This window comes from Agelaius tricolor, unplaced genomic scaffold, assembly GCF_023055355.1.
Source record: "Agelaius tricolor isolate 1412-34295 unplaced genomic scaffold, bAgeTri1.0.p SCAF_5, whole genome shotgun sequence".
In the NCBI taxonomy this organism is placed as follows: domain Eukaryota; kingdom Metazoa; phylum Chordata; class Aves; order Passeriformes; family Icteridae; genus Agelaius; species Agelaius tricolor.
In genome coordinates, this window is record NW_027269265.1 from 26221616 (window position 1) to 26237825 (window position 16210).

At 35.4% G+C, this 16210-nt stretch overlaps 1 protein-coding gene across 4 annotated transcripts in view; it reads right to left on the bottom strand.

Moving 5' to 3' along the window:
* Positions 1-16210, bottom strand: part of NPAS3 (neuronal PAS domain protein 3) — a 593897-nt gene that overhangs the window by 173410 nt on the left and 404277 nt on the right. For all 4 annotated transcript variants that reach the window (XM_071426922.1, XM_071426923.1, XM_071426926.1 and 1 more), the window contains one exon: positions 4522-4611. In XM_071426922.1, coding sequence (XP_071283023.1) covers positions 4522-4611 — 90 coding nt within the window. The remainder of the gene's footprint in view (positions 1-4521; positions 4612-16210) is intronic.

The following is a 16210-nucleotide window of genomic DNA, read 5'->3' on the forward strand; positions in this document are numbered from 1 at the left end:
AGAGCACAAAAGCAATCCTTTAACCATCTACTAACCTCAACTTGATTTGCATTGAAAAACAGGTAGAGCATAGTAGTTGAGGCTTGTGCTTCGTAAAAGCAAAAGAAATACATGGCAGTTGCAAAGCATTCTTAACCTCCAGTGATTTATTGGCCCTCAGCCAAGTTATCAGGGGAATCTAATTCTTCTTTATTATTCAAATAAACCACATTTGGCACCATGGTTCCTTTTCAGAATAGCTTCACAAATAGAATGAGTACTGTCATTTATTTGACCTTGTACTTGTGTGCTGTAGCTATAATTTTATTTGCTATTTCATAGAACAAATGCACAAAAAGCCAAAATAAGGAAATATATTATGCTACCGGTAGCAGAGTACACATGTAATATACCTGTTGGTTTTGCCTGCTTTATTTTCAAATAGATAAATTCTCAAAATTTTATTCTTGTTTTCTTCCTTTTTCATCTCTATTATCTATCTCTTATTATGCCAGCAGCTGCACTGTTCATTTTTAGCTCTCTTTTCAACAGGCCAATCTGCTCTGTGTCCTGGGCAAGCAGGAGCAAAGGTAGGAAATATTTTACTTTAAGATGTGGACCTCACAGGCAGGAAACAATGCATACCATCCTTGCTGAGTACAACTATTGTAAGAGGTGATTAAGAACTTGTTTCCTGAAAGCAAAAGCATCCTAGCCAGATTATCAGCTCATAATATTTTCTATTGAACCTGAAACATCATATGTCAGGCAATTTTATCCTTTCTGGATAACACATTTTTATTCTATCTGTTTCTGGATAGACTTTTCTCCCTTTTTGTTACTATTTATGTTTCAGCATATGTTTGGTCCAAGTCTCAAGCAAAGACATTTTCAAGAGAATTGAGACCTGTTAGGGAAGCACTCACACTGACTTCTAAGTGCTGGAAGGAGCAATTTAAATGCCTCTTCAGTGGTTAGCCATTTTCTTTTGAAATCTCATCCCATTTCTAAAAGGAAATCAGGGACTAAGGGTTTCAAAGATGGAAGTAACCCTGATATCAAAAACTACCTACTGACTTGGAAAATGCATGGGACTAGATACATATGAAGAACAACATCACTACAGAGATCCAGAGGAAAAAGATGTTTGTATTGGCTACACCACCACAGATCATGTTGTCCAACCCAGAGATGAAATCCTGGCCAAACTGCACATTGCTAGACATTTCTGGCTCTTTCAACAAATACTACAGTTCATGAAAGAACTGTAAAGTATGTTCAACTATTTCAGCTTGCCTCAAGTACAACTGAGCTATGACAGTTAACATAGACTAAAGCCAATATACATAGACCCTTTAACTGGGAGATTGTTGGTCCATTTCTCTTGCTTTGGCTCTTTACCTTTCTCACTCATTATTTTCAGCTAACTCTCTTTTCCTAAACTTTGAAATGTATCTCTGCTCTGTGAAACTGATCTGATTGTAATTCCACAGTGTGGTCTGAAATATACATCTGCCAAACTAGCTTAAAATTCTTGGTTAGCAGTAGTGGGAAGATAAATTATACAAAAAAAAAAAAAATTCAAAATATATATGTCGATGGGTGTCTACATATAAGTTATACTCATTTTAATGTCAAAAGGGCATTTATTGCAATTTTTGTTTACTGTTCAACTATACTGTTACTTTTGCCAGGGGTAACTTTATTATTATAATTTTCAGGCTACCTTCCAAGATATTGTTTTATCAGATTTGTTTACTATTAGTCCTGCAGCTATCTTAGAACATTGGCGTCCATTTGTTTTGCACCACTGGCTCTAAACGTTCAGAAAAGAGTAAAATTGACTACCATAACTGTTGCCACCTGCTGAGATTCAATACAAGAACTATTTTCCTTTATCTAGGAGACATGAGATTTTGCTTTGCAAATACAAAATATATTTTACATTATTTCTATGCATGCTAGTTAAAAAATGAAAACTAAAAACATCCAACAAAACAACACCAAACAAGGATGAAGTCTTGGAGAAATAATTTGACCAGAAATTAAGAATCCAAAGGCAGTACTTGATGAAGCGATTTCAAATAATAATGTACATTTTAATGCCTTTAGGTGCAACACTGCCTGGAGGTTCTATATAAATATAAAGTTTTGGAGTATCAGCATTGGGTATATCAATGTTTACGTGCAGTGCAAGAAATACAAAACCACATGTATTACATAGCACCAACCCAGAAATTCAGAATTCATGAGAATTTTAAATTTGGTGTGGTGAAAACTGTAGCATTTCCATATATATTTGAAAAATGCTTCTAGGGATAGACTTGCTAATAGTTTTAGCAACTAATAAGCTTTGACTAGTGATTTAGTAGGAAGTAGCTACAGCACTCCTTTTCAAATTATTAAGAGACTAGCAGTATAATGCTGTACCAAGAGAACAATATATCAAAAATATATAAATACTGTAGGTCTTAGAACTACCAAATGTCTCCATAAAGACAGAAGAGAAGAAAAGCAAAAATCTCAGATATTTTAGTAAATCTCAGTAGGTTTAATTTATTATTCTATAAAAAACAACAGTACTGGTTCTGATTTTTGGTAGTTTTTCCATCAGTACTTTCAGTGGTGAACACATGGAAATATTTGCCCTGATATTTCCAATACTCTAACAGGCAAGGACAATTGCTTCATTTATCTGAACCCTTTCTTGAAATGTATATGGATCAAGATGGAGTGTAAAGTCTTTACAACATGATGTGAGTTCAGAGCAAGGAGAGATTTATCAACTCTATAGTTTGAAAGACAGTGGCAGAAAATGCTTTTAACAAGAGACTAACATAGGGTTAAAGCCAAATTTTTCTTGAACAGATGATATTTCAGATGGCCACACTATTCCAGATGCATCAATTTCCTTGAAAATCCAATCCATATATGTGCATATGCTGTGCTGGCAGGAGGACTGACTGAAATGGCCAAAACCCAAGAGCTAATATTCTTTTGGCCAGAATAATGCAATTATTATTTTCCTAGCTATCAGTCTAAGCATACAGAGCCATCTGTTATGCAAAGCAAACATACACATCTCAATTACAGAAAATGCAGTTGCCTTGACAGAATTTGGATTACACCACTAACCAGGGCTGTAAAATTTGTTTTAAGCTAGTGTATAATGGATGCCTTTCAGGAGTTTCCTAATTAGCATTTACCTGCTTAAACTAATTATCCATCCTTCTTCTTTACTGGCTTATTAGACTTTGTTGGATACTATGCCTAAACCAGATTAATATGAACATAAGACAATAATAAACATTAAAGTTCCAATTCTTTACTGTATTAGCAACATGGTGGTGCACCAATTTCAAAATGTGAGATTCTTGATACTAACTCCCAAACAGATTAAATCCGGGATTAAAGTCTATTACAAAACGAGGGACTTTAATGAGAGACAAGAATACTGATATGAGCTAGAAACAGCTCTTGTTTCCATTTCTATCATTGGGTTTGCCAAAGCCAGCACAAAATAACAATTACTGAACTTATTACAGCCAATTGCTTGCATATTCTTTGAGGACTTAATGAGCCCTATTCATATTCTCTCCTGATAATATTTAAAATTAGTCTATTTTGGTCACCAAATATTAATATTTCCCATTTAATTGTTGGTAGGGTACAGCAAAACTGACAGTAAGTAGCCTATGGAAATAGTTGCTTCCTCATAGCTGTGTGGGTCCCAATTTAAAGTAGTTGAAATAAGTATTATTTCAGTTTTTCTTTTCCTCCTCAGGATAACTGCAGTAGAAGTAGATGGTTTCTCTCTAAAAATCATCATGCAAAATATTTCTGCTTCATTTCTAAGTGAAAGCAGAAAGAAGCTATCCTGCCTAAACATTTCTGAATGCTGCAGGATTAGGAATAAGAATTAACAACTAACTTTTGCCCCACTTCTGCCCTGCCTTTTAATCTTTGAAAAACAGTTGTCAGCAATTAAATGAAAAAAAAAAAATCTCAAACCAACCCCCCTCCCCCCCCAAATTACTATATTTTACAAATTCATCTTTTCATATTAGTGAGCATTGGTGAAAGCATCAAAATGTGTCCTTGTTGGAACCCTCCCTGCAAGACATTTTAATGGCCTCTTTCAGCATTTCTTGACTCCAAATGACTCCCTGTCATTGTGTCAGCTCCCTGGATAATGCAGGGTACTCCATAAACATCCAGTAATAGGACACAAGGGAAGTACTATTAGAGTGTCCCTTTCCTATCAGGTATAGAGGTTTAAAGTTCAAAACAACTGAGAAAAGAAACTTCATTTGTTCTCAATAAATTAATAATGATCCTTTGTGGCAAAAACTTTTCTTACACATCTCAACATTCAATACTATAGACACATTTTTCAGTTGTGTCTCAGGATGAACAGGATGCACCTTAAACAGCTTATAATCCATAGAAAACACAGAAACCAAATTATTATTTGCTTAATAATAATAAACAGAAGAATGCATCATACACAGTTATGTTCTAGAATTGAAAGCGTGTACTTACTTGGGACAGGCCTAAATAGATGGAGACGGTTTCTGAAATGTACAAAAATTTTCCTTCTTGATTTAGTGCAAATACAAATCCATCGAGGGACTACAGAATAAGAGGGGAAAAAAGAGTTAATAGATTATTAAAGAATTCCAAACTACAAATAGAAATAGATTCAAATAAACGCATCACAGAATAAACTGAGGAAAATATTCTGACTTTTGTGAGAGTGGTTTTAATTTGAACCCTTAAGACAATTCCTTTGTATTCTGTCTACATATTAATAAACATCATATGAGTATATTACTAAGTCCAAACTGATGAGTATATTACTAAGTTATTTTACTGCCATGCTTATATCTGCCATGTACTGTATAAAATTTATATCATTTGTTTGATAGAAGAAATGTAAAAAAAATAAAATGTTCATTATTTTTTTCATGAAGAAATAAATAAGGAAAACACATAACCTTCCAATTGAGCAGTGTATATAAAAAAATCACCCCCCATCGCTCAGAATCAAAGCAGAGAATTTCCATTTCCAAAAATTCAAAAGGAGAAAATAAAATCCTGCCATCACTCAAATCACTGTGGACCTCAATAATTTGTAAATTAATTGAGGATTATACACACACACACACACACGCATGCATATACCCACACACCATTTTCTTTTTGTGAGACAACAAAGCCAATCAGCAGATTACTGTCAAATATGTTTACAGCTTAGGTCTCTAGAAATGCTATGAATTTCATCCTTTTGGTGTAAAAGTCTAGATCAGATTTTTCTTTGACAGGTTCAAGTCTTTGGATGTGGTTTCCATTTCAACTGCAAAAACCAAAATACAATTGCAGCGATTAATGTGCACCTTTTGAAACATGAGTGCAGTTAATAAACAGAGGACTATATTCTAAACTGACACAGGGTAAATCACTGCACATCCAGAAGGGAGTATATCTCTATCAATAAGAGTAAATCTTTATTAGGAAGAAACTACCTTCATACACCATCAATGTCTTTACCTATGAGGATAATTTTTGGCAAACAATCACACACTATTACAAAAGTAAAACGACAAAATTCCAGAAATTAGAAATGCTAAAACAGCTCAGAAAGTATGAAACAGCTCAAATTTTGGGAGGACCAAGGAAAAATCCCAAAAATCCTATCCCAAATATCCCCTTGTGATAAAAGAACATGTAAAGGAAATATTAACTGTAGCATTTAAAATATTAGCCTAGTTTTGGAAGGAAAAAGCACATAAATTTGATGGAGATACATAATGAAAAAATCATGTAACCCCTCTTTTGCAAATACATAACAGTGATTTCTTAGGGATTTTAATACTTTTATTTTTCTGCTTCTTGACTAATTTCTAACAGGCTGCTAGTCAAAAGCTGTCTTTGGCAAAAGTTCACCCCTCTCTGATGTAGTAGGTGGTGGAATTAGTGCAAAATCTGAGTTTTCTAAAAATAATGGACCGCATATTGGAAAACAAACCCTCATTAAAGACACTGCATTAAAAAAGACTCTAATTTATATTTATGAATTAATAAAAATGTAAATCTGCATGGATCTCCTTCATGTAAAAACATTTATATTATGCAAGTAATTTATGGCCTCTTATAAATCATCATAATTTCTTTCTCATATTATTAACATCACTTCTTTGAATTTTTAACATCAATAACAGGTGGAATATTTGGAACAGTGAAGTTCAAACTTAGACCAATACCAGGACAATCAAAACCTTTGCACATCTGATCTCTCACTATGTACAATCTCTTACTCAGAAAAGTAAATCTTTACAGGTCTTAGTTAAAGTATTCCTGATTCTCTGTCCTGTGTTCCTTTGAGGAAACTGGCTTAACCCTCTGTTGAACTGAGAACCGTGACACTGTCTCCCTGGACACCCATACAGAACTCCATTCTCCACCAAGAAGAAGAAATTGTCACACTGACTCAGACTAAATGCCTATGAGCAGCAGTCAGTTTCCCTGGGTCTGACAGTATGTACAGAGATGCTTCAGAACAGTGGAATGTCCTGGCAATAACAAGCCTACCAGAGGTTTATTACAAACCTGTTCTTGGCATGACTGTGATACCTTCCTTTCTTGAGGAAAGATGTTTCATAGGTTATTTGTGTATCATATAAAAACAACCTTCCTTTTCTCAGTTTTTTATATAGCTTTTTGTGTGGCCCCTTTGCTCTGTTACTTGAGAGAATGACATAAAGTTTAAGCACATTTATCATCTGGTCTGCTTAGCACACTGCATTAGTGTGTAATTGTCTGACATATCTGGGCAATTTTTTCTAAGAACTAGAAAAAATAATTCTCTGAGTCACTGATGTCTTTTCTGCTTCTTTTATGCACATCATCTTATTTAGGAATTCAGACTTAATGAAACAAAAATTTGAAGAATGCTTTGAGTATTGATTAGGCAGAAATGTTTATTCAGTGTAGTTTTGAAATAGTCTGACACCAGTTTTGCTGGAAAAAATATAAACAAACAAACAATCTCTAGCCAACATAGCTGTTCAAAGAAATTTCAGCCTCCATGGCTAAAGTTTGCAAGTCATCAGCAACTGGAAGGGTGTTGAAGTGAGAAGTGTTAGTCATCTTAAGCACTTGCTACTTTTCCTTGCCATTAACTCAGATTCTCTCCTTTCCTTTAAATAGTCTTACTTTATTAGCTTTACTTGTTTAGTCTTTTTTTCTCTTTTTCTCTGGAAGAATATTGCCTACTTTTGCACCCAAGTTTTACAGGGGAGGTAACTGAGGAGGCACCACCGAAGGACTGGCAGGGCCAACGCAGCACACCAACACCTTTGGATGTGATTAGTCACTTCCTGTGACATAAAATTTGTTCGTTAAGCCAGCTGAGACTAATGAGTCATGGTCATTCTTTCTCAATTTCTTTTTCCACTTCTCTGAAGCTAAGGTTATGTGCAACTCCTGGCCAAATTCAGCATTTTGTTTAATAGAATAAAATGAGGAAGTTTATATTTAATTGTATTTTGAAAGAACCACTGATTAACAGCTAATGGACACCTAACTCCTTTCATGCCCAAAATAGAAAAGACCTTAAAACAAAAGCTCCAAGTACTAAGCTCAAGTTCCAACACCTAAGAAAAATGACAATAAAACTAGGAGGAGAAATAGCCATCTTCCAATGCAAGGCAGTTCCTCCCACCAGTATGAAAGGGCTGAGACGGACCACTTTTGTGACAATGTTGTTGTTCCTTTTACAGGTCAAACAGTAGTTCTGAAGGACTGCCTCATTCGTTATTCATAGGTATTATTTATGAATATTTATTATTTAAGTAATGCGTGTTGAAATTTTTCAATTTTTCATAAAGCGTATGTCCTTTGTGCATGCCAAGAGAGCAGCAGACTTCAGAGAAGGTGCAAGGCAACATAACACAGGTTATATTATATACTGAGAAGAGTATGTGATACCACTGGATACTACATATTCACAAACAATTCTGTTTTAATGAGAAATATCTGGAAGTATTATTCATATTGTTTATGTATAAGTAAGGACAAAATAAATGAGAGAAGGGTAGTGGATTGAATCAGCTTTCAGATATCTATTTTGACAGGAGGACCACAGTGCTTTCCAGACAGAATTTCTGAACAGTTTCAATGTAGTTCATAGGCAGAAGGATTTCTGTTCTGGACATTTCAGAGTTAACTATAATATAAAAATAGAGTCTGGAAAGCTAACTGGGTTTTTGCAATGTCCTATTTTCATCGAAGGAGAGACCATGAATACAAGGAAAATTTTCTTGACTTAATTTCGCTCTTTTATTTTTTAAAGTGAATGAAGTTGACTGTCATAAACCTACTCCTATCTCTTCTAGTGTGGCAGCTGAGAAAGGATCAGGGTGACCCCAAATGCCAATTTTGAGCACAATCCAATTTAAGGTAGACTGGCAACTTCTTGTTTAAAACTACACTTACTGGCTTTATGCAAAATGTGATTAAAGCTGAAGCTCTCTATTACTTTTGATTTCAGAAAACCATTATGTATTATGCTGTTTCAATCACCACAGGCTACTTTTTAATTTATTTTTTTTTAACTGCCCCACTGTTTTCAACAGGCGCCAATTAAGATTCTGGGGTCAAAGGGTTAATTACATCTTCTTACCCACTATGTAGAATTTTCTGATTATTAACCAAGGTTGGATTAAGATGAAAAAGAACCGACACAAATGTTAATGCTTGCCCCTCCTCAAGAAGATTTATCATAATACCATGCTGAAATCTATATGCTCTCTTCAAAGCTGTTAAAGAATGAAATCTTGAAGGGAACACTAAAATAAATGCTTTAAAGACATGCAACTATCTGATTTATTGAACCAGTTTTCTTTTTCCTGAAAACTGTTCTAAATTAGCCAGGCAGGACTGATACAAGTTTTTCTTTGTCACATACGTACGAGCAAGTCAATGTGGTAGACACGAAGAAAGTGAGACTCAGATTTAAAACTCACTAGCTACAGCACCCCAGAATAATAATACAAATTATTATAATTTATATCCTCTGACATCAGAATAATACAAAAATGTAAAGCACAGGTTTTTAACCCAAAATACTCACTGCCTTTTACAGTATTTGAAGCATAGTGAGGTTATTTCCTTTTAAGATATGAAACCAAGTGTACCACTTTGACCGAATATGCACTTATGTATAATGCATCATAGTAAATGGATTTATATTTGTCAGAGGAATTTTGTCCCAGCCATTTTTGCATATTCCCACTACAGGCAAATTTAATTCACTGGAGTCTTACTACGGTGTCCTTCTGGAGAATATCCTCATATTTCACACTATCTATGAAGTCCCTAATTCTTTCTAGTGTATTCCAATGCTTCAAAAAACCCTGTTACCCTGACCTAAACTCCAGTTAGAGTGAAGAATTACCAGTAGGCTAGGTTATTTTAATGACAGATTATTTTAAACTAAGCCTTCACCATCTGTTCCACCCCCTAATTATGAATGCAAAAAGGACATATTTCACAATTACATCAGTAAAAAGTAAGATATACATGATTTAAATGCATGCATGTGTTCTTTGTCCAATGCAGCATGCATCTGTGATGCTTTCCTCATTCAGGCTCTGATCAGGAGTTAGGGGCTGGAGAAAGGAATGTTCTCCCTGATAAAACAGACTAATTGATATACTAAACTTTTTTCTGGAAAACAGATCATCTTAATTAGAATTTTTCACTCTTGTAACATAGCGATACTATAACTGGAGCTGAGCATTTATTCAAGGACAAAGCCTGTCACCAATTAAACCTACAAAATTCAATAACAGCAAAAATATTTCACTCTTTTTTAAAAGAGAGGAAGTATTGGATGCAACTGATTTTTATGAAAGAACATAATCCCTCTCTTATAATATACATACAGTTGCATTATTTATTTATCAATTGAGTCACAACATGGCTTAAAAAACATGATTTACTAAAGAAAGAAGCAAAAAAGCAAGTTCCACTTCAACATGGCAACCATTTTTGGATGGAGGGTTAAAATAAAATAAAAGGCATAAATGATGGCTAACAGGAATCTAGCCTCAGTATCCATCTTTTGTGCTCTCATTATTAAGATATCAGAGCAATATCCTCCAGCAACCTCAACAAACATGCAAAAGCATAACTACCTAGGTGGAAAATCTGACCTTGGGCTTTCACAATTAAGTACTATGAGACAATTGGAGTATTGTGCTGGGAAATAGGGTTTTACATGGGATATATTTGATACACATGAATAAAAATGAGTAACTGAAGTTTGATCATCTAATGACTTACACAAATCTCTAAAAGCTTTATTCGTCCTCTTCCATCTTTTTAATCCCTTGCAAACAAACGAACAAACCAACCCCAAATAAACAAAACAAACAAAAAACCCACCTTCCAACAAAAGCCCAAAAAAAAAAAAATTAAAAGGCATAGGAATTATATCAGCCTTCCTTGGGCTACAAGCTTTTTGCTACTGAGCAAAAATCCCGACATAAAACACATAGAAACCCCAGTTTTCAACTCATACTGCTGCCATTTTTTCAATCACAGCCCACCATAACAGTTATATGGCTACATGACCATAGACTCCTTGTGAATTCATGACACATACTTGGCAACCAGGCAGCATGCATTTGGCACCAAAACAGCTACAGTAAAAGAGATGAGGTAAGGGGACAAACTCAAAGGATGTGGTTAGCATGGACTTTGATGCCAGCTTCCTAATTTGTCATTTTCGTGCTCTTTGCTCATGTGGTCAGGATGCAATTTATGACAACAAGGGAGTGCCAAAAAATAAATTTGTCAATAATAAGGAGGTCTGCTTTATAGCTCAAAGCCAAGAAATGAAGGAGGAGGAGTAAACTTTACTGATTCCCTTGATGCATCTTTCACAGACTTACAGAATAATTATGTTTATACATCCAAAACAGCAAAAAACTTGCAGTGGTAGTTTTACTACTTGATTAGAAAAAAGCATACAAAACAGAATAATTGCAAAAGTAGAAAGTGTAGAAGAGAAAAGTTTAGAGGCAAGAACAATATTTAAAGGTGGCAGTTGAATTTTTAAGATGTATTCCCTGGACTGCTTGCTGATAATATAAGGAGTATCAGAGGTAAGTTTGAGAATCACAGCAAGATTAAAAATTTCTAAGTAATGGATGTTCAAGAAAAAAATCTGAGATTAAGATTTTGACAATTTTTGAGTACAAAAACAATAAATGACTTTTAGGAATCTCTGCCCCATAGATAGAAATATTATTTTTTTCTAGAAGGCCATTCTATATTGCTGCATAATCTCAAACCACCCTGTGAAGTCATGTAAGAAAGCACTGAACTTTTATCTTTATGATTTCTGATGAGTTCCTAACCTTTCATTATTTAGGATTCCTAGAGCTCCTAGTGCTGGTTCCAGACTCTTTGTACAGGAGATGCCACATAATGCAATCAGGTTTATTTAGGATAAGAATTATCATACAGAGACTACATTATATATCTCTTCCCCTGAGAAAGTGATCACTTCAGGTCAGGACTAAGTGTACATCTGTGGGCTGCCTTTGTTTTGAATACACAGTGTTTGAATGTAAGTGGTTCCTGCCCTTTGGTGGTACAAATATTACAATCAGCTATGCATTTCTGCACTGAGAGGTGCTGCCCTGAGTAAAGGACTTGACAAAGTATGTACCTACATAACATTTACTAAATAAGTGCCAAAAGTGAAAGAGTAAGGTGATCAGCAGCAGGAGCTAAGATACACAGAGCTGGCAGAGTGAAGCCTTGAGTCCCCAGACCTGCACCTCAGAACACACAGCAAGAGATTGTGGGAACCTGAGCTGACTGAAACACAGTAGAAGCAAAACTGATTGTGGGAGCAATAAGCATTTTTGTGAATGTTATTGTTTCCCAAGCTGCAAATTTGAAGCCCTTTTATGCAACATATAAATATTTCAGTTTATGTAAGCTCAATTCAAATTGATCTTATATTCGTTGTGTATTTGCATGTTTGGTTAGCTTTTCTGTCAATCTACACAACCTGACACTATGTGAAAGCAAACAGATAAAGGTAGCTAAATATCAGTTGTCCAAAAACCTAGGTGAAAAAACTAAAAGGAAGAATTTTTTATAGAGAGTTAATTTCACTCTTAAAATATCATCTGTGCACTCAAGAGGTACTCAGATGCTGTGGTGATTGATCCTGACAATTGGCTTGCTAGAATTCGACCTCTATCCCAGACCTGAATATGTGTTCTCACTTGCCTCACACAATTTCATACATATGAAGCAGAGAGGCTGTGCTCGAGGAAGAACAGGATGAGGGGCTTGTGTTTAGCATATTTAATCTATTAGATTGCAATACATACAACCAAAATAGATTTCAATGAGAAATTGAGTTGAGTTCTTTCACTAGCATATCGTTCTGATTTATACTCTTCTTGAAAGAAGAACATCTTGAGAATACTTTCCAGACAACGGAATACAGATATATTAAGAACACAAAACATTAAGAATAAATCCATAGTCTACCCAACGCAGTGCTGTTTCTAACAGTAACCCTTTAAGTTACATAGAAAAAAAAAATTAAAAACTCATGTTCTTATCTTCAGCCTCTTATTCCATGTTATAATGCAAAGAAGAGAGAATCTGGTCCTAATGTGCTGAGTCCCTCCAGCTGTCATTAATCCTTGAACTAATGCAGGAGATCCTTTTGCTATACCCATTTTTCCTCCACCTATGGGAGTGTGGAGCAGTTCCACACACGTTCCCTCCGAAGTCTTCCAGGATCCATAGACAGCTGGGCTAAATTAAAGCAGCCATTCGCTTTTCCACTAAAAACCAGTACACAGAAGCCTCCTGAATAGTTACTGCCTTTTGAATCCCTAATCTTGTGACTTGAATCCTTGACTCTGGACTAACATAAATCAGAACATGCTAGTTAGTAGAAGCTGGGTTTATTGAGACATGGAAAAAAAAGGGAGAGGAAAAAAGCCCACAGAACTATAACTCCTTAAGGTTTGTATTTTGAACTGGTTCTTGCAACTCTGAAGATTGTTTCCTTTACTCTGCATGTCTTTGTCTGTCTAATGCATTAACAGCATTCAAATCCATGGTTAGTTTTTTTTCCAAATTTAACAGAGGTCTTAGAGAAATTCCTACAGGTTTAGAGAAAATGGATTTAAAATAGAGATGAGACCTCTGAGAGCCTTTGTAGCAGTAAAGGGTGGAATATGAGTTTCTATTAGACATCATGGAACAGAGACTTTTCAAGTGTCCTGATCACTGAAAAATACTCACTGTCTTAAGGCACAAAAGTCAGTTGAAGACAGGATGCAAATCTACACAAAACTATGCTGTGCTGTTCTGGTTCTCACAGAAGCTTAGATTTCCATTCACTTATCTGTGCAGGGAACACAGGAATACTGCAACTACATGGAATAAACAAATTTCTGAAACAAATTGGATACTTCATTAATAATAAAAATATTTCAAAATTTTCCCCTGAAATAATTATCCACAACATTTACATTCTTCACAGTAAAGTTGATATGTTTATGCTGGGTTGCAATACTTTGTGCAAGGGTTTTGAGCTTACAGTGCTTCAGTCCAGAAGTACATTTCACACAAAAGTGGGAAATGCACATTTATATGAAAATCAATTATCCTGAGGGAACTGGAGGTCTGGTCCTGAATGAATGTGACGAAATCAACTCAGTTTGCCACTACAAAACACTATTGCTATGTTGACCTTCCACTTCTGTTTCACAGCTGGAATATGAGACCAGGTGAGAAGACAGTATGTAGGTTTGCCATCAACAGGTCTCTAATCTCACCCTAGGCATGAAGAAATACTGTGTTTCTCTCTCTCTCCCTCCCTCCCTCTTTGCCTTTTTTTTTTTTTTCCCTGAGCTCACCTCCAATGCCTGTGTTGGTAAAGATAAGTATGGATTTTGCTGTTTACCAGCTTATTGCATAAATTCAAGCATATCAACAGCACAGAGCAGCTCTTCCAATGAAAAAGGTTTATATTCTTTTTAAAATACAAGCTAATATATTACAGTGGCACCTCTGACTGCTGTGATAATTAAGGGTCTGTTTGAATTTCCATAATAAAATCCCATTCTCTAGTGTGGGGACTGGTAAGTGAGTTATGATTTGTCCAGAAGCCAGAAACACAAGGTTTCAACTAATAATATCTTTTTTCCTTTTTGAGACAGAAAATGTACATCTGTATTTTTATACAGGGTTTTAGTGTGCAGCCAAATTATTATGCTATTCACTTAAGGGATGCCCAGGATCAGCTGCAGCACAAAGTACCAGTAACCTGCTCATCAAAGGGTGCTCAAGACCTCCTTGGAAGTGCAGAGTACAGTAGCTGTTGTTCTGCCAATAATCCACAACCCTGCATTATCTAAAGAGCCCTGAAGAAGTCTTGACATCACCAATCCTAATGCTATTTATTGCACATGTCAACAATCTATATGTTGAACCTTGTGTCCCAAGTAGGTACTGACATGATTGCTCTCCACTGTTACTATCTGATTCACTCCAATTTGTAAGAGACCTGAAGCTTAGTCTCTCTGTATTATGACTGTGGTAAATGTGCCTTCGTAAATGAGAGTGATGAAAGAAAACTCCTCCTCTTGCCAAATCAAATGTTAGCACCATTTCCCTGTTATTCAGAATCACCCAGAGAAAACCAAGGAAACACTTCTAATTTCTTATTAGGATGCTTTATACATAGAGTGTTTAAAGTGTGAGTGTAGCATCCCAGCTTTTTTGCTTTCCCTGTGATGTTTTTCTTCTTTCTGCTGTCATATATTTCAAGATAAGCATTGTTGGAATTAAGTTCTCCCTCAGAAGTTTCCTGCACCATTTACCAATTCTGCAATGAAGTTACTATGACACCTGATATCACAAACTAGTATTAAAATTACTAAAGAAAAATCATATAATACAACAAAGTTCCATATTTTTGCAGTTTTCTCCTGTCTCCAGAACTGTCTGCTTTTAGACCCTAAGCAATAACATATTTTCCTGATCTTCTTCACCTTTTTTCCATCTTTTTCCCTTTCTTTAAATCACTGTAAAACTACATTGAGCCAAAATCAAATAGAATCAGAGAGTGGTTTGAGCTGGAAGGGACCTTTCAAGGCCATCTATCTCCAACCTCCCTGAAATGAACAGGGACATCAATTAGATCAGGTTGTTCAGATCCCCGTCCAACCTGACTTTGAATGTTCCCAGGGATGGGGCATCCATAACCTCCCTGGGCAACCTGTGCCAGTGTTTCATTACACTCATCATAAATAATTTCTTCCTTATATCTACTCTGAATCTACCCTCTTTCAGTTTAAAACTATTACCCCTTTTCCTGTCAAACTGCACTGCCAGTGTTTTTTAGGCTGCCATGTGAATGTCTTTGCAGTTCAGATTTTGTTCCATTGCCATGCCCAAATGAACATGCTGCCTGACACACCACACAGAAAGCAGTTTAGATAGACTTCTGCATGTAAATTTGCCATTTTAATTGGCAGCAACCCCTTCAACTTAAAATAAATAAATTTAAGTGGTCATGCTTTAATGAGTTCCGACATATATCTGAATTTCTTCAATCTGTTTTCAGTCACTATAGTGAAAAAGAAATGGTATTTTATCAGTCATTTCCTGACTCTGGTTTCAAACCAGATGGGAAAGAGCAGAAGCACACACACACACAAGATAACTGCAACAGAAATATAACCAAATGTTTTCCACATCTGAGAAGATTGTTTGAGTTCTGACTAGGGTTTAAAATCTAAACAGTTTTTTCAGCCTAGTTACAATCCTTAGCAGGATTGCAATTCAGCTTGAGGAGATTTTCTGTTGTACTTAAGTCTGGGCTTATTTATAAATTAAAATTTTAATGGAAAATAAAATAAACACATTAGGATTCTTAGAAATTCAGAACAATTTTTGACCCCTAAAAGATGGACATTAATGGCATATGAAACTTAAAATCATCCTGGTTTCAAACTGCAATATATCTTGCAATATATTTATACCTAAACCTTCTCAGAATCAGATTCTCCCTCACAGGCTTCCTGTGCCATTTCCCAATCCTTCAATGAAGTTGCTATGCCACCCACTGATATCACAAACTAGTAGGAAAATTAATAAAAATCATATAATACAATAAATG